At 46.0% G+C, this 18,867-nt stretch overlaps 1 protein-coding gene across 7 annotated transcripts in view; it reads right to left on the minus strand.

Annotated features, from left to right (window-relative positions):
- Positions 1 to 18,867, minus strand: part of LRRK2 (leucine rich repeat kinase 2) — a 162,707-nt gene that overhangs the window by 59,400 nt on the left and 84,440 nt on the right. For all 7 annotated transcript variants that reach the window (XR_012801632.1, XM_075599742.1, XM_075599741.1 and 4 more), the window contains 3 exons: positions 12,443 to 12,663; positions 11,348 to 11,598; positions 774 to 922 (listed from right to left, as the gene is read on the minus strand). Coding sequence is in view for 6 of the 7 variants with exons in the window: in XM_075599742.1 (XP_075455857.1) it covers positions 774 to 922; positions 11,348 to 11,598; positions 12,443 to 12,663 (621 nt within the window). In the remaining variant the exon portion in view is untranslated. The remainder of the gene's footprint in view (positions 1 to 773; positions 923 to 11,347; positions 11,599 to 12,442; positions 12,664 to 18,867) is intronic.

The raw sequence follows: 18,867 nt of genomic DNA on the forward strand, positions 1-18,867 counted from the left end.
TGGGTCCAGTAATTGCAGGGGCCCGGACGGCCAGCACTGTAAGTTGGGTCCAGCCAGAGGTCGGGCCCAATTTCCTCGTCCGGCTGCTGGTCCTCTTGTTGCTGCCGGGCCCCGGCTCTCCCCAGCTGCGGGTCTCCCTCACTCTCCTGTGCCATGTCTCTCTCTGACACCTTTGTAAGTATTCGGGGGGTGGGAGTGGGGTTATTAATTTTGGGGGAGGGGAGGGGTGGGGATAATTATTGTGGGTGGGATTGTGTGTCTGTGTAGCCAGGGGGAGAGGAAGGAATGAGTTTGAGGAGGGGGGATTGAGGGAGAGTGGGGTAATTGATGGGGGGGGGGGGGGAAACTCTAGTCCTGGGTTCTATGAAATATGTGGCGGCCCTACTACACATTATCAGAGTGTGGACAAATAAGCTCAGGATTAATGCATCAAAATGGGCTAAAAGCTGCCTTAAGACATAAAATTCAATAATAAATGAATACAAAAATGATTGTAACAAAAGTGCATATCTAAGCAACGAAATAAAACGTATGCCTTCTTGATTCTAATATATAGTCAAACATTAAAAGAAACAATAGTGTACATGGCATTTAACATTTTTAGATTATTTAGCAGTTTGTGACGTGACTCCTCCTAGAGGAAATAAACATGTTGCCAGTACACATAGAGTAACTGTAAAATATACTAAATCTGAATGTCAACATACCACTAAATTAATATGTTGTCCTTTCAACTCTAAACAAATGTTAAGAACGCTAGTATAAATATTTACCAAGTAGATTTGTCATGACACTTAATGTCTCCAGCTTTGTACAATCTTTCAGGAAATTCGAAGCAAATGATGAAAGGACGTTCTTGTTCAAGTTTAAAATCCTTAACTCTGACAAGCAAAGCGGTGCACAGATTTCAGAAATGCTATTTCTAAATAAAGAAAAACACATTCAATTATATCACTTTGAAAAAAGCTCAAATTTATGTTGAACAAGTCAGAAATATAAATTAAAACATTGAAAAAAATAAAACAAAAACACATTTCTAATCTACTGTACCACAGTTATAAAATAACTTTCAAATTAGCAGACTAAAGTCTACTTAAATATGTGGATTATTGGGTGGGTCCAATAAAAAAATAAATCCACAAACTGTTTAAAGCTGCAGTTCAAGCTGCCGGTTTTTTTTTCCAATATGTGCATCAATACAATCTGCACACAGACAAGTGATTAGCTAAGTTGCCGATCGATCCGTTCTCCTGTAAATCAATAGCTGAATCGGGAGTTATTTAATGCACTGTTAGGGCTGCAGAAGAGTACCCTGGATGCAAAGTTCTGTATGGAAGATCATATGACCAGGCAGGCACTAGATACAATTGGTGCACTGCTAGAGAGAGAGCAGGGCTCAAGAGCCAGAACCTGTCTCAGAAGAGGAAGGGGGTGTGACTTTGTAAATGGTTTCTATAGAAACAAAAATGCTTGCTACATTAGAATACATTAAAAATGTCTTTAAATTTTTTTTTTTTTTTTTTAATGCTACAAGTATTTTCATAGTACAGAACTGATTTATTAAATAAATAAATAAATAAAAACACATGCAGGATATTGCTTGAACTGCAGCTTTAACAAATGGGAATTACTGTATACATACATACGTTAACCAACATTAGGGAGGGAGTGATCAATTCGTTTAGACCAGGGGTGGCCAACTGTAGTCCTCAAGGGTCACCAAAAGTCTGGGTATTAGGGATATCACTGCTTCAGCACAGGTGGCTCAATTAGTGGCTCATTCGGACTGAGCCACCTGTGCTGAAGCAGAGATGCCCTTAAAACCTGCCCTGTTGGCGTTCCTTGAGGACTGGAGTTGGCCACCCTTGGTTTAAACACATTAAATGGTTTTGGAAGCTCAACACAGTATTCGTCATCTAAATTTAGCATAGGTTTAACTTGTCTTTTTTCAACCTCATCTACTACAGCAGTGAGTTTCAACCGGGGTTCAGCTGGGATAACTCTCCCAGTTGTCCTATGCCCAGCGGTGCTGCTGCACCCCCATGCAGGAGTGACCCGGCATCAGCAGCCGGCAGCTGACTGCTCTTTCCTCTCCCTGCTTCTGCCGTCAACTTCCGGCTGACAGGAGAGAGGAGAAAAATCAGCATGGGAGCCGGCTCCCTTAAAGAGACAGTGTGTGTCTGCGTGTGGGGTAGGGGGAGAAAGAGAAAGAGTGTGCCTGTGTGGGAGAGAGAGAGAGAGACAGAGAGAGAGACAGAGATAGAGACAGAGAGAGAGACAGAGAGAGAGACAGAGAGAGAGACAGAGAGAGAGACAGAGAGAGAAACAGAGAGAGAGACAGAGAGAGAGACAGAGAGAGAGACAGAGAGAGAGACAGAGAGAGAGACAGAGAGAGAGACAGAGAGAGAGACAGAGAGAGAGACAGAGAGAGAGACAGAGAGAGAGACACACAGAGATAGAGAGATAGAGATAGAGAGGGGAAGAGCGAGTGTAAGGGAGAAAGTGTGGAGGAGAATGAGTATAAGGGGGGTGAGGTGAGGAGATGGAGGCGGGGATTGGGGTTCCCCAGAATTTCACAATTGGATTCTGGGGTTCCCCAAACAAAAAAAGTTTGAAAACCACTGTACGCCAGTATATAACTATGTAAATCAGAAAAGAATGTCAACATCTTAAAAAGGATCTCTTCGTGCCTACTTTACTTTATTGTGTCCACCTTTTATTTAGTCGAACCCGAATCACCTATTACATATTGATTTCTGATATAGTCTAGCAAATAAGATATAGAGCTGCTGCTATTGTTTATGCTTGTGCTTATTGTTGTTTTTACTTTATTGAAAAGTTTATCAGTTTAGGGCACATACATTATTTAAAAGGAGAAGGAAAGAAGGAAGGAAGAAAATAAAGAATGATATATGTTTCCATAGTATTGAAGAATATTAGAATATGTCTGTATTAACCCACATAGTATCTGCAATTTAATTGTACACATGTTGTGCTTTCTTGGCCTATAATAGGCATTGTCGTCAATATGATGCTGTCCTAATAACAAATATCATAAACAAATCTACAAAGGGATTAACTGTAGTTTATTATGCATTTAGTGATGAAGGACTGATAAAAATCCTATGTTGCTGTGATTTATTTTAGTAGGCTACCTTTAGTTTCTTCTTTCCATATGTAACCCTGGTCTCCAGCAGCTCCTTGAGACCCCCCTCCCCTGGAGCAGCTCGAGCGCGGGTGCCGAACGACCCGACGGCTGCTTCCAAGGGTGGGGGCTGGAGCAGGGAGCAGCGCGGCTTCTCCTGCCTGCGGCCGGTTGCCGGGGACGCGATCGGGCCGTTGCTAAGGCCGCGATCGCATCTCTAAGGTCCCGGCGGCCGCAGAGCAGGGCGCCGCCATTGCGGAGAGACTCGCGCATGCGCAGTGATCGCGCGAGGGCAGGAAGAGCCCCAGAGACAGGGCAGAGTGGCGCATCTGCATGGCTAGCCGGGAAGGCGCAGGAGAGGTTGAGGCGGCCATTAGTAGTTCGCGCATGCGCAGGAGAAGCGCGCACGCGGCCCCAACGCTATAGCAGCCTCCTGGGAACTACAACTCCCAGGAGGCATAGGGAGACAGGCACCAGGTGCCTCATAGCGGCCAATAGGGCTGGAGGATGCTCAGCCCGGGAAGATAGATTGGATACATTTCGCGGGCAGAGAGCTACGCAGTTAGTTGGAGCAGCGGAGCTGAAGGGGAAGGAAGGATGCAGGGAGTGAGTGCAGCTCCTGCATCCAGATAGGTACCCACACCCTCCAGGTAGGCCCCAACTCCCCACCAGGTTAGTGGGTAACTGAAAAGGGACAGCCCTAGATAGGGAGGTCACCCTTAGTGTGTGTAAGGTGCAGGTTTGGCAGTGCCACAGCGGGTAGTGCTGTGCGCACTGGCAAATAGGCACAGAGTGTGTGCAGTGGGTTATTGCTGCGGGTATCCAGGTGGCTGTGTACGATTGCCAGCTGTGTGTGTGTCGCTGCATGTGCTGGGCGCAGCGTGTGCAGCGTGTGTGAATGTCTGCAGGCGGACGGTGAGAGCTGTGTGTCTGCTGCAGGCTGTTAGGAGTAGCGAGTAGCTAGTTATAGGGAGGATTAGGGACTTGGGTAGCTAGGGGAGTGGGGCAGGTTATTACTCCGCAGGCCCTAGGAGTTTTCCCCAAGCCACCCCAGGTTGCGGTTCATCAGGGACAGGCCCTAGGTTAGGGTTCCTGTCACTTTAGGGATAGATAGGGAGAGCGGCGGTTGCTGTTCCCGGAAAGCGGTTGGACCCACGTTGGGGTCCACAGAGACTGTTCCGGAGTGGGACCGCTCGAGCGGTCCACGTACAAGGAGAGCAGTGGAGGATCAGAAGGAGGCATCGCCCGACTGATCCTTTGAGAAGACTGTTGCGGACCCGAGCACCGGAGTGCTCGGCAGGTATTATACCAACACATGTGCACCAACAGGCCTAGAGGTTTTAGTGACTGCGCAGTCACCCATTGACTATCTCCGTAGGAGTACGGGACATTGGGTGTGGGGGTTTCACTGGACACTGGGTGGGATCACCTAGTGTTGGGAAAACGTCCTGCGAGACGTCACGGGTAGTGTCTCCTCGTGAGAGGGACACAGGTTATGAGGTTATGTAAATGTGATGATATTCTCCATGCATATAAGTAAAGTCCTTAGTTATTATATAATCACTGTGTGTGTGGTTTCTGATTGGGTTCCTATGTAGGGTCATTCTACACTTCCCTAGAATCCTACATAGGTGGAGGCGCTGTAAAAGAAGATCCGTTCCAGAGGATTCACCCCAGGCTCTCATTAGTGGAGGCTCAGACCTCCTGTGAGCCTGCAGGTATACGCACCACACCGGTAACACTACATGTTCTACTCACCCACACTATATATGAGATTGGGTGGGGTGGAATACCCGTTACATTTGGAGGCGCTGCTGAGATACCACCTGGGGTGCCCTGTCCATTTTTTTTCTAAATTATCCCGTTCATATTTTTGTCGCCATGTTTGTGAAGTCCAGATACGAGGTCCTTGCCTGGGCTTTGCGGCAGTATATGGAACCTGGCCAGGGAGTGGCGGTAGGAGGCATTCCCGCTCTTATACCCGCGGTTAAAGTCCGGGAGTATATGTGTAAAATTCCTGGGTGGCCGTGGGCATGTGTCTTAGAGGAGGAACAAGATCCCACGTCCACATGGAAAACCATACTGTTTGTTGTAACTCACACTGAGGATATATGCCTGGCAGAGGCACCGTCCGCACTGTTCATGCCCGGGGGCCCCTCAGAAGGGTACCCCCTAGTCTATACCGACCCAGCAAAATGGCGTCTCCCGCCAAATCAGGAGAGCGCATGTGCTGCTGACTGCAAGCCTGCACAGAAAGATGTCGCAACATTCTGTCCGGGTTTGGCGCGAAAGTCAGAGCCCCTCCCCTGTGATGTGAGTGACTCAGTGCAGAGCGAAAAACAATTCCTTGTAAAAAGTGCCCTTCCGTTAGATTCCACCAGGGGGAGCAAGCACGGTTATCTTCAACCTTACGTGGACGCTGTGATAGACACTCTGATCTCTGAGGATGAGATTTTGCATGAGGATGAAATAGACTGTCAGGGGATACACCCTATTGTGTATGTGCCCTGGCGAGTGCCAGGAAAAGATCTCCTTATGCTATTGTGCCCCTGCTTGCAAGAAGCCTATGACGAGGGAGCCGTCATGTCCCAAGTGCCACTAGACTTCAGGATCACCGAGGTAGATGGGGAGCCGTGTACACAGTGCTTTAGCCCCACCTGTGACTGTTCTAGGGGAGCACTGGCGTGGGAGCCCAGATGTGATTGTTGCGGTGCAATTTTCTTGATGCCTATTGTACCCCAGCCTACAGAGCCAGCTAAGGAGCTAAGTGAACCCTTGGCGGAGAAGAGCGCGACTGCAGTGGAGGTACCGGAGCACGCCAGCTTCGTACCCACAACCACTGGCTGCATTTCAGAAGAATCTGGTGACTACCTTGCGGAGGATTCGATCATGATATCTTCCGGGGAAAAGGTGGAAGTCCCATCGGTGGCGATGCGCCTACCGGCGAACCACCCCAGCGGTGATGCAGAGGATACAGAGTCTGCTGTGGGTCCATGTACCCTGGAAGAGGTGTATCCCGATGTTGGGGACCCTGCTGTGGGCCCGTGGGCCCTACAATGGTCAGTCCGACCTACTACAGAGGTACCATCGGTCCTAGGCGTGGGACCAGTACCTACAGACGACAAGGGTGAGTCGACTGCCGCAGGGGTGTTGGGGGTGAGCCTCCAGGTGACCGCGGAGCACGATGGCTCCTTAAGTCTGGTCGCCCGGGCGAAGGGCTCCCCTCTGCATCGCGTCCTGGCGGAGGTGTCCTCACTAGAAGGTAGCTGTCCAGAGGAGAGAGTGGACCAGTGTCTACCGCCAATCCTTCCGGAAGAAGGGAAGCCCATCGTCAGCCAGCCGAGTGGTAAGGAACCCCCTTGTTCCCCACAGACTCCGATGGAGGTGGCCGTGAAGAAGGCCAAAGCTACGGTTCCTGAGCAGAGTGTGAGCCCGTGCGCTCCGACACAAGTGGTCCCAGGACTGGGATCCAACGCTCCCGAAGTTCGAGTCAGTGAGTGGACTGTCCCAGAACAGTTGGGGACAGGTCCCAATACCGCCAAGGTGGGAACTGACAGCGTCCCCGAGGACCTGTTGGCCACCGTGAATCACCGCAGGGGTAAGGTGTCTACTCTTTCCCCCCTGCCTGGTGAAACAGAGACATTGTCCCGTGCTCGCTTCTCAGTGGAAGCCTCGCAAGTCCGTAGGGACAAGGACTGTGTAAAGGAAGATCCAGGGAGACTGGCCTCCTTTAAGCCCAAAAAGGAGCGTGCCATTCGCCAAGTAGTGGACCGCGGAAAAGGTCCTGGCCTCCTGGTCTACCGCATCCCTGCCGCAGATGACCGGGTAAAGGTCTGCTTCAGAGACACTGTGCTACTCCTTCCACCAGGGGGAGGAAGTAGCGAAGAGCCCGTAACTGTCGCTTTAGAGTGTGCTCTCCAAGAAATTTTTCTAGGGGAGGCTCACGAACGCAAAAGTGAGGTACCCCCACATGTTCAATTAGGGGCACCCCACAAATGGTCTCAGCACGCTTCGGTTAATTGGTGTGAAGTGCAATGTAACCTGAGATGCAAATTCGACATGTGTTGTATATTCTGTGTACTGCATTTTCGTTATATAATGTTTGTGCCTGATTATACTTGCTATCCAAGCGAGGACGTTGGAGTTCCACCAGGGGGAGAGTGTAACCCTGGTCTCCAGCAGCTCCTTGAGACCCCCCTCCCCTGGAGCAGCTCGAGCGCGGGTGCCGAACGACCCGACGGCTGCTTCCAAGGGTGGGGGCTGGAGCAGGGAGCAGCGCGGCTTCTCCTGCCTGCGGCCGGTTGCCGGGGACGCGATCGGGCCGTTGCTAAGGCCGCGATCGCATCTCTAAGGTCCCGGCGGCCGCAGAGCAGGGCGCCGCCATTGCGGAGAGACTCGCGCATGCGCAGTGATCGCGCGAGGGCAGGAAGAGCCCCAGAGACAGGGCATAGTCGCGCATGTGCAGGGCAAGCCGGGAAGGCGCAGGAGAGGTTGAGGCGGCCATTAGTAGTTCGCGCATGCGCAGGAGAAACGCGCACGCGGCCCCAACGCTATAGCAGCCTCCTGGTAACTACAACTCCCAGGAGGCATAGGGAGACAGGCACCAGGTGCCTCATAGCGGCCAATAGGGCTGGAGGATGCTCAGCCTGGGAAGATAGATTGGATACATTTCGCGGGCAGAGAGCTACGCAGTTAGTTGGAGCAGCGGAGCTGAAGGGGAAGGAAGGATGCAGGGAGTGAGTGCAGCTCCTGCATCCAGATAGGTACCCACACCCTCCAGGTAGGCCCCAACTCCCCACCAGGTTAGTGGGTAACTGAAAAGGGACAGCCCTAGATAGGGAGGTCACCCTTAGTGTGTGTAAGGTGCAGGTTTGGCAGTGCCACAGCGGGTAGTGCTGTGCGCACTAGCAAATAGGCACAGAGTGTGTGCAGTGGGTTATTGCTGCGGGTATCCAGGTGGCTGTGTACGATTGCCAGCTGTGTGTGTCGCTGCATGTGCTGGGCGCAGCGTGTGCAGCGTGTGTGAATGTCTGCAGGCGGACGGTGAGAGCTGTGTGTCTGCTGCAGGCTGTTAGGAGTAGCGAGTAGCTAGTTATAGGGAGGATTAGGGACTTGGGTAGCTAGGGGAGTGGGGCAGGTTATTACTCCGCAGGCCCTAGGAGTTTTCCCCAAGCCACCCCAGGTTGCGGTTCATCAGGGACAGGCCCTAGGTTAGGGTTCCTGTCACTTTAGGGATAGATAGGGAGAGCGGCGGTTGCTGTTCCCGGAAAGCGGTTGGACCCACGTTGGGGTCCACAGAGACTGTTCCGGAGTGGGACCGCTCGAGCGGTCCACGTACAAGGAGAGTAGTGGAGGATCAGAAGGAGGCATCGCCCAACTGATCCTTTGAGAAGACTGTTGCGGACCCGAGCACCGGAGTGCTCGGCAGGTATTATACCAACACATGTGCACCAACAGGCCTAGAGGTTTTAGTGACTGCGCAGTCACCCATTGACTATCTCCGTAGGAGTACGGGACATTGGGTGTGGGGGTTTCACTGGACACTGGGTGGGATCACCTAGTGTTGGGAAAACGTCCTGCGAGACGTCACGGGTAGTGTCTCCTCGTGAGAGGGACACAGGTTATGAGGTTATGTAAATGTGATGATATTCTCCATGCATATAAGTAAAGTCCTTAGTTATTATATAATCACTGTGTGTGTGGTTTCTGATTGGGTTCCTATGTAGGGTCATTCTACACTTCCCTAGAATCCTACATAGGTGGAGGCGCTGTAAAAGAAGATCCGTTCCAGAGGATTCACCCCAGGCTCTCATTAGCGGAGGCTCAGACCTCCTGTGAGCCTGCAGGTATACGCACCACACCGGTAACACTACATGTTCTACTCACCCACACTATATATGAGATTGGGTGGGGTGGAATACCCGTTACATTTGGAGGCGCTGCTGAGATACCACCTGGGGTGCCCTGTCCATTTTTTTTCTAAATTATCCCGTTCATATTTTTGTCGCCATGTTTGTGAAGTCCAGAGACGAGGTCCTTGCCTGGGCTTTGCGGCAGTATATGGAACCTGGCCAGGGAGTGGCGGTAGGAGGCATTCCCGCTCTTATACCCGCGGTTAAAGTCCGGGAGTATATGTGTAAAATTCCTGGGTGGCCGTGGGCATGTGTCTTAGAGGAGGAACAAGATCCCACGTCCACATGGAAAACCATACTGTTTGTTGTAACTCACACTGAGGATATATGCCTGGCAGAGGCACCGTCCGCACTGTTCATGCCCGGGGGCCCCTCAGAAGGGTACCCCCTAGTCTATGCCGACCCAGCAAAATGGCGTCTCCCGCCAAATCAGGAGAGCGCACGTGCTGCTGACTGCAAGCCTGCACAGAAAGATGTCGCAACATTCTGTCCGGGTTTGGCGCGAAAGTCAGAGCCCCTCCCCTGTGATGTGAGTGACTCAGTGCAGAGCGAAAAACAATTCCTTGTAAAAAGTGCCCTTCCGTTAGATTCCACCAGGGGGAGCAAGCACGGTTATCTTCAACCTTACGTGGACGCTGTGATAGACACTCTGATCTCTGAGGATGAGATTTTGCATGAGGATGAAATAGACTGTCAGGGGATACACCCTAATGTGTATGTGCCCTGGCGAGCGCCAGGAATAGATCTCCTTATGCTATTGTGCCCCTGCTTGCAAGAAGCCTATGACGAGGGAGCCGTCATGTCCCAAGTGCCACTAGACTTCAGGATCACCGAGGTAGATGGGGAGCCGTGTACACAGTGCTTTAGCCCCACCTGTGACTGTTCTAGGGGAGCACATATAAGTAAAGTCCTTAGTTATTATATAATCACTGTGTGTGTGGTTTCTGATTGGGTTCCTATGTAGGGTCATTCTACACTTCCCTAGAATCCTACATAGGTGGAGGCGCTGTAAAAGAAGATCCGTTCCAGAGGATTCACCCCAGGCTCTCATTAGCGGAGGCTCAGACCTCCTGTGAGCCTGCAGGTATACGCACCACACCGGTAACACTACATGTTCTACTCATCCACACTATATATGAGATTGGGTGGGGTGGAATACCCGTTACACATACATATAATAGATTTTTATATTCCATTGTGAAACTATCTATTTTACTGATGTAAAAATAAAACACTTAGAACAGTTTTCACAAAGGCAAATATCTGCCTGTCACTTAGTCCTGATCACAACTATATTTTCTCTGTTGGCTTTAAACCCATTACTACCACCAAATAAAAAAACAATAGTGTCTGATATTTGATATCCTTCTCTAACTGTCTAATACAGGGGAGCGCAAATTTTTGAAGCTACGCCCCCCTGTCTTCCCTTCCTTGGCTCTTGCGCACCCACCCTACCTTGTATTAATTCGCGTCACGTGACCCGCGGTGTCATTTGAAGCATGTGAAGTCACATGGCCTGCGGCGTCGTTTGACGCTGCGTTGCCATGGCGATGCATCACACAGTCGGCTGAATCCCAGTAAGTGGAGTGTTGCAGGGGCCTCACGCGATCCCTGTCATTTCATTAAATACCTGGGGGAAGAGCGTGAGGACGTCTGCAACCGCCCGCGCGCACATCCCCAGAAAAATCTTCCGCTCCCCAGTTTGCGCACCGCTGGTCTTATAGACCCCTGGGCTTCAATTAGAAAAGCTATTAAACGGCAGAGGGCTTTCACTTTAGGGCACATGCTTACACATGTTGGCCAAGTGGGCTGCTACTTTAATTGTGGGGTCTACAGTGACCAGAGCATTTCAATTAAATGATTGTGATAGATTTGGCATCAGAGGTGGACAGAAAGGTACATAAGTAATTCATAAACATATGCCATTAATGTAAAAAGGGGATAACACAAAGTCTCTATGAGAAAAAGAAACAAATATATACAACATAGATAACTAAGAACTACTAGTTTAAGTTGAATTTGTCACATGTAAAGTTAATGACCGAAGCACAATGCAGTCCCATTGCTACAGCTTACAGTGGCTCAGTGATACCTACCAAATTGGACAAGTAAGTTGTATTGCATCTTGTTATATTACCATGGCTCACAGGAGGTTCAATATACTAGCTATGTGGTCGATGGGTAGAAGTGACTATATAAAGCATTCTTTATCTTGTTCCAATTTGGGGACTAAATTAATGTATTGCAGCTTTGGTCCTTCAAATTGTCAGTTCACCAGAAAGACCCTTACCCTTCAAGTATTAATTCCTCTAGTTTTTCTGCAACGTTCCCAATACTTTCAGGAACACATTTCAGCTGGTTGTACGAAAGATTCAGCTGCTTTAAAGTTGGACACTTGGTACTTGAATTCAAAGCTAAGGAAGGCCCAATTTCATTCCTTGAAACATCAAAATACGTAATGCAATTTATCTCCAGAACATAAGACGGGAAAGATTTGAAGCTGTTGCTGTGCAAATCCAGGTAAGTCAAGCATTTTAAAGCCTAGGTTGGGAAAAAAAATGCCATGATATTAAAAGATTGATTATTACACACAATACAAATATAAAACACATTACTGTATAAATATACTTCTATTCAAATCATCTATAGTTACTGTATGCATTATTTACAATGTTTTAAGAAAAAATGACTTGGCTGCACTTAAAACTATTAATTACCAGCCCAATAAACTCTTCCACATAAAGTAATACTTAGGATTCACGGTCATTCCAGCAAAAGAGTAAAGGTAGGAAACTATAACTGAATACTACAAAACCTGTATTACAAGCACAATTAGAAGGATTTGTATAGCAGAATAACACTTGAGTGTGTTGTAGCCTGGCAAAGTCGAACTGCAGACGTCTATTCTCATTTAGGCAAAAAATAAATAAAACTATGTGTACTGCCAAAAATATGAAATACCCGTTTAAGTCATTTTGATAGTATATTTTATTCATGTTAGTAAGAAGAGATATTACTTAACCGTTTTTGGGCTTCCAGCATTATAAAAATTAGAGTATCAATTGACTATTACTTTAGTAAACTTTCAAGCATTTAATCATTGAGATTTCCTCTAGTTTAAGCAGGTGAACACAGAGTAATGCACTTCCTATAATAAATTGCTAACTTCATAAAGTAAATAGATGGGTAAAAGCCTTTAAAGCATTTTCTTCTAAGCGCTGCAACTCTACAAGACATCTTTTGGCACCCGAAGACATCTTACAGCCCATTCACTTGAATGTACCATAAGGTGAATGCTGACACCGGAAGGTGTTTCATGGAGTGTCACCGCTTATTAAATATGGACCCAACTTTCTAACACTTTTCTGGTTGTGAATAGACTTACTTCACATAGTGGTTTTGGAAAGGTTGAAAGGGCGTTCTGTTGGAGCTCCAGTTTTTCAAGACGTTCTATATGACAAGTTAGGCTTGATGACTTTTGAATGACTATGTCTATGCTTTCCAAGTCGTTTGCTGAAAGATCTAGTGATCTAATATGTTCCTTTTCGGCAAGTGAAGGAAAGCTATCGGCTCGCTTCAGATGCAAAGGAAACTTGGCTGAGACACCTATAAGAACAGAAGTCATAAAAGGAGGTGCTTTTTACAATGTTACAATACTCTACAACAACAAAACCTCACGTAAGGTAAATGTAGCAATAACTTAACTAACACTTGCTCACTCTGCCTGAAAAACATCCTGTATTGTATGTCTTTATTTATATAGCGCCATTAATGTACATAGCGCTTCACAGTAGTAATACACGTGGTAATCAAATAAATAATAGATAATATAAATAACAGGTCATGGGAATAAGTGCATCAGACATAAAAGTAACATTAAGGAAAAGGAGTCCCAGCTCCGAGGAGCCTTCAGTCTAATTGCAAATGCAGCTATTTTGGGGTGTGAATTGACCCACTTGGTTGCCCCATGACGCAGTGGTCTTGAGGTCTGGCACTTTTTGCTCATTTACAAATGGAAGACCCATTCCTCTAGTCTTCATCAAGTGACATCATGGTCATGCGATAGCGAAGGAGCAATCACATTATTTTGATGAGCCTAATGGGCTGCAGAACTCTGGTACTGTAGCCCCTCTGGCACTCAAAGTGTTAAAATAGACATGAGAGATGGATCAGTTTGTATGTTGTTTGTGTTTTGCTGTGTGTTTTTTTTTCTATTGTGTGATTGCTCTTTGGCAGGTAACATCCTCAGTGGCTTATTCAGAGGTATTGCTACTATATAGGGATGGGAAAGGCAGGACTCAACACTTTAATGCGTGGTTGAGGAAGTGGCGATTTGAATAAAGGAAGATCCTGGCACACGGGCTTAGAAATATGGTGATTTATTCACAGCCAATAATTCCAACGTTTCGACTGCACATACAGTCTTTCTCAAGGTGAGGGTGAGGAAGTGGCAATTTAAACATTGCTGTCCCACCTGGAGAGATATGGGTCTACATAAAAGAGATGTCCTGCGTCCATCTTGGAGTGGAACCAGGATACTGAGTGAGCAGTTCACATGCGTCATTAGCAAGACTATGAACTAGCAAAGGGGGGCAGTGAAATGAGTGATGATATATACAAAAAAGAACAGTAATGCAAGTAGGTGGTGTACGGGAGAATCAGGAGGGATTAGGAAAAGCAGTAACCAAAGCCTTCCAGCTATGTGTACAAATGCTCATAGTTTAGGAAATAAAATACCAGTACTGCAAAAATATAAATGGTCGATTTAAACATGGTAGCTATTACGATGTCATGGTACAAAGAAAATTAGAACTGGGACATAGCTATACCCAGATTACACTCTATTTAGGAAGTGAGGAGTTGCTAATTCCAATATAAAAGCTACTTTAGAACAAGGCACTGGAGAAAAGGAACTCATTTTGGGTAAACCTAGAAACTGGCCAGAAGGTTGTCATTTGTACTGGGCTAGTGATCAGACCTCCAGGACAAGAAGAGGAATTGGATAGGGTGTTAATAGAGGCCATCACTAAGATGGCAATGAAATGAGAGAATCATTATGGGATACTTCAATCTGCTAGATGTGGATTAACATGTCTAGTAGACTTAATACTTACAAATGGGGATAATGTATTAGATGTAATTGTGAGGAACAGCTTAGGTTCCTGTGATCATCAACCAGTGTGGTTTAGTGTAAACATGGGCAAAGTCAGACCACACAAAAACTAAAGGTTTCGATTTTAGGAGGGCTGACTTTTCAGAGATGGGAAAATATTTAAGGGACACTTTGGCAGGGTAGAAGTAATGGAGTGGTGTGCAAAAGCAAATATGCAATATGAGAAGCAACAGACCTTTGTGTCAGACAGGTTAGTAAAGCATTAAGGAAAATAAAATCGGATATGTTTTTCAAAAGAAGGTGAGCAGTTGTTGGAAAGGCTAAAAACCATTTAGGATATATAGGCAGACACAGAAGGAGGATCAAGAACAATATCAGGTTAGACAGAAGGAGGCTAAGCAAATAATCAGGCATGCAGAGACCCAAGCTGAAAACAGCTCAGTCAGGTAGAAGGGGGACAAAGCTCTTCATTTTTTTTTTTTTTTAAGGTATGTGAAGTGAAAAGAGAAAATCGAAAGGATGAATTATAAGACAAAAGACAGAAAGGAAAGGCAAGTTCTGAGACAAAAAGGTATAGCAGACCACCTTAATTATTATTGCTCAGTGTTCACAGCATTAGGTGAAGGGGAGAGACTACAGTTAGGGAATAGGACTATTAATAGAAATGACCAGTCTAGGATATTTGGTTGTGGCCGTTTTGCTGCGACTAAGTCTCTGCCGGCATTTAGCAGGGACATCTCTCCGCCAGCTGTTTCACCGCCAAGGTAAGTCCCTTACCTTACCCTAAAAAAAACTAATCTTAACGCTACTCCCTACTCTAAAAACTTTAACTCCTTGTCCTAAAACCCTATCTTTAACCCCCTACCCAAACCGCTAAAACTCCTTAAGTTAACTTATCTTACGGGGAAAATGGCTGGCGGCTGAGTGTCCAGCGGCAGGGCAGCTGTGGACAAAAGGCCCCTCGGTAACCAAACACCGACTTGGTCGCGGCAAAAAGTTGCGACCAAAATGTCTGATTCTGGAAATGACTGGGTAACTAAGGTACTGTATCATGGTGGAGCAATAGATGATTCTTATCTTTATATGACCTATGATGCTGTCCCACACAGAAGACTGATACATTGATATGCTAGGGATTGGATTTAGAAGTGGTTGAATGGTTAAGACATTGGCTGAAGGATTGATGACAGACAGTTGTGGTAGAGTACATTCAGAGGCGGGGAAGATGACCAGTGGAGTACCTCAGGAATATGTACTGGGACCCGGTGCTCTTTAATATCTTTATTAGGGAAATGACAAATTATCTTGAATGGAAAGTATGCCTTTTTGTAAATGACACAAAGATCGGCAACAAGGTTGACACACTTCAGGGGAGGTAAACAAAAGTAGTGAAGATTGACATTAGGTAGATTAGAGGAATAGTCACTCTAGAGCAGAGGTGGGCAACCTATTTTTCAATGTAGCCACAGGTGTGGCGAATGAGAAGTGGAAATCGCCACACCATGCTTTTCATTTACTTGCGCCACTAAAAATTTTAGCTCCCATAAAAAAAAACAACAGTTCAAGGTCGGGTTTAGACTCTAACTGAAGGCAGAGTTGAGTATTGGATGGTGTGTAGCGTCGTTGACTGACGTTGAAACCAGCACACGCCGTCAGGAAAAAGTTTATTTTACTGTGGGAGCTCACAAACTCAAATTCACCACACTTTCATGGCCAATTCGCCACTCGTGGCGATTGGCGACAGGGTTGCCCACCTCGGCTCTAGAGTGTGGTAACTAGTTTAATGCCAAAAAGTGCAAAACAAACATATCTCCAGAAAGGCCAACAAACTATTAGAGATTGTGCCAAGAAGAGTTAATAAACAGTGCATGGTCTATACAACATAAAATCAGAAAAGACTGAAGGACCATGATAAGTACAGCTTTGAGAGAAGGAAGAGGGGGGATATTATGGAAACTTTCAAATCCATAAAGGTTTTTAACAAAGTACAGGAGGGAAGCATATTTCACAAAATGAGAAATGCTATATAACATGATGTCATGCTCTGAAGCTGGAGAGTGCCAGGTTCATAGGAAGTATTTCTACAAGGAGAAGGAGGTGGATTCATGGAATAGCTCCCAACAGAGGTGGTAGTAAGGGATTTAAAAAAAAAATGTATGGAATAGACAAAGTGATCATAAATATAAATGAAAACCAAGGATAAAAAAAAAACTCTGCAGTTTTACAGCCTATGGGAAGATGGGCAAACTTGGTCGGTCAAGTGGTTCTTATATGCCATTAAATTCTAGGTTTCTTTTCTTATACAGAAGGTATATCATAACTAGAGATGGAGGGAAGAGAAAAAACTAGCCCCAAATAGTATGCACTCTAGATACCTATGGATGTTGGAAATAGTTAAAAAGTAGTACCTTAATAGGTGGAGCCTAAATACCTTAATTCCAAATGAGAAAGAGAGTGACCACTAAAGTTGATGTATGGCGCTTATTTATACTTGTATCCATCCACCAACTTTAGAGGACTTTTTTTGGTCTTTTGTTGTCTACATTAGTCACTACACAGTATTCAGCCAGCCGGACCCTTCTATCCAGCCTGCAGACCAGGCACCGTGACATAAGGGGAGAGTTAGCATGGTGAGGGTCCTGTACTGCTCTTCCATGCTGTGGGGGGAAATTAAGAGTGTGTCTGGGGGTGGGGGGATTTGTGTGGGAGGTAGGGAAAGAAATAGAGGGAAGGAGGGAAATGAGAGAGGAGAGAGGGAATGACGGAGAGAGAGGCGGGGGGAAGAGTGAGCTTACTACTGACATCTAGCATACAGCCGCACGGCTATGTTTTATATGCGTATTTTGAAAATACAATGGTGCGTATGGGCCCAAATTAAATCTAATCAGGCCCCTCATGAAATGAATTTGACATCCCTGATGTAGTGGGTTTGGTTTTTGAGCTTGCAAGGACAGTGTGTGTTTTTTTTAACTACGGAAAGTATAAATATTATTACAGTAAAGGCAGAGAAGCTACTCTAAGATTACAAGCAGAGAAAATAAATAAAATACACCTGCTTGTATGAACTTTAAAGTATGTAGATCTTTTTGAATAAGTCATGTAAGAGACTTAGGGCCTCATTTAGAAAGCGTTCATAAGCCACTTATCAAGCACTTCTCACCCAAAATGCCTACTGCTATTCAGTAAGCAGTGGTAAGTGGGTGATAAAAGACTGAATTGCTCAAAAAAATTTGGTCATAAAAAAAATCACAGAGGCAGCGGTGATAAGCCACTTATCACCACTTTTCGGCATGTTCATAAACTCATGCAATTCTAGTAGCAGTGATTTGGCTATGAACGCTTATCACCGCTCTAGAATGGTGATTTTATCACAAAATTCTCACGCCAGAAAAAGTTGGCTTAAAGGTGTTGGAAACCTGCAGAGAAGCTGCGAGATGGGACTTAGAAAAAAAATGCATTTTTCCTGCATAGGATTGATGCCGGGAATCTCTGGAGCTGATATACATTAATATTAGCACCAGAGACCCCTGGCATGAACCCTATGCAATAAAAATGCATTTACAGTATATTTCATTACCCTAGCGGATAGCCTCAGGGACCCCCTACTTCCCGAGATACAGGCCCCGTTATGGGGGCCAGTATCTCCTATGCATTTAAATGTCCGCGTCACGTGACCATGGGAATAAAATGCATAGGAGATACCGGCACCCCATAACGGGGCCTGTATCTCGGGAAGTAGGGGGTCCCTGAGGCTGAAACCAATGCGGTTCAGCTCAGGAGACCCCCTGCTCATCTAAACTATTAACAAAATTAAAATTTATATACATAAATTTCGGGCGATATTTGCACAGGGAGAGACGGCTCTCTCAGAGAAGCTTTCTCTGCAACAGATACAACTCGCCGGGTAAGGCCTTTTCAGAGGGTCGTTCATCAGATCACCGGCTTATCACCCGTTTTGTGAATTTTCTATGACAGATAACGAAGGCTTTCTGAATACCGTGATAGCAACGCTCATAAAAAGGGTGATTTAAATGGTCCGGTGATTTTTTTTATGAACCTTTCCCGAATGAGGCACTTAAAAGTTCGTGCATATAAAGTTTAATTTATTTATATATTTCACTGTTTTCCCAAAACAGTACAGACTTTGCACAAGTTTGTATACATTTGTATAAGCCGCACTAAGTACAAGACCCCAGTTCATTTTGACCTTGTTCCTGGCGTGTTTATGGGCTGGCATGCAGGTCACACCTGTGCCACAAGACTGAGAAGCAGAAATGCAATGATGAATTCAGCAGTGCTACTTTGTAAAAGTACGTCATGTTAAACTTATGACAACTAGAATTCCAACATTAAAATAACCAATCTTTACTTCTACAATACCAGAGGTGCCACTATATATCCTCCCTGTTCCCTTGAGCACCCTGTATCTAGCTTTAAGAAAATTTTGAGTGCTGTCTATCTCTAGATTTTTCTACCCATTTTAATATTCATTCTACAGAATGCACTTTGCGATCTTTACATATTTTCTCACAGGTTTTCACATGCAGGTCTAGAACCATTTTAGTTGACCTGCTAATATAAATCTTCTGGTGTACTGGTCCAGTCCTCACACTTTTACCCTTTGTCACTTGACATTAGCTGCCATTATGTAACCACTCATCAACCCTGCATACAGTAACTCATTCCATGTCCAACTT

This window comes from Ascaphus truei, chromosome 5 (assembly GCF_040206685.1).
Source record: "Ascaphus truei isolate aAscTru1 chromosome 5, aAscTru1.hap1, whole genome shotgun sequence".
Taxonomy (NCBI): Eukaryota; Metazoa; Chordata; class Amphibia; order Anura; family Ascaphidae; genus Ascaphus; species Ascaphus truei.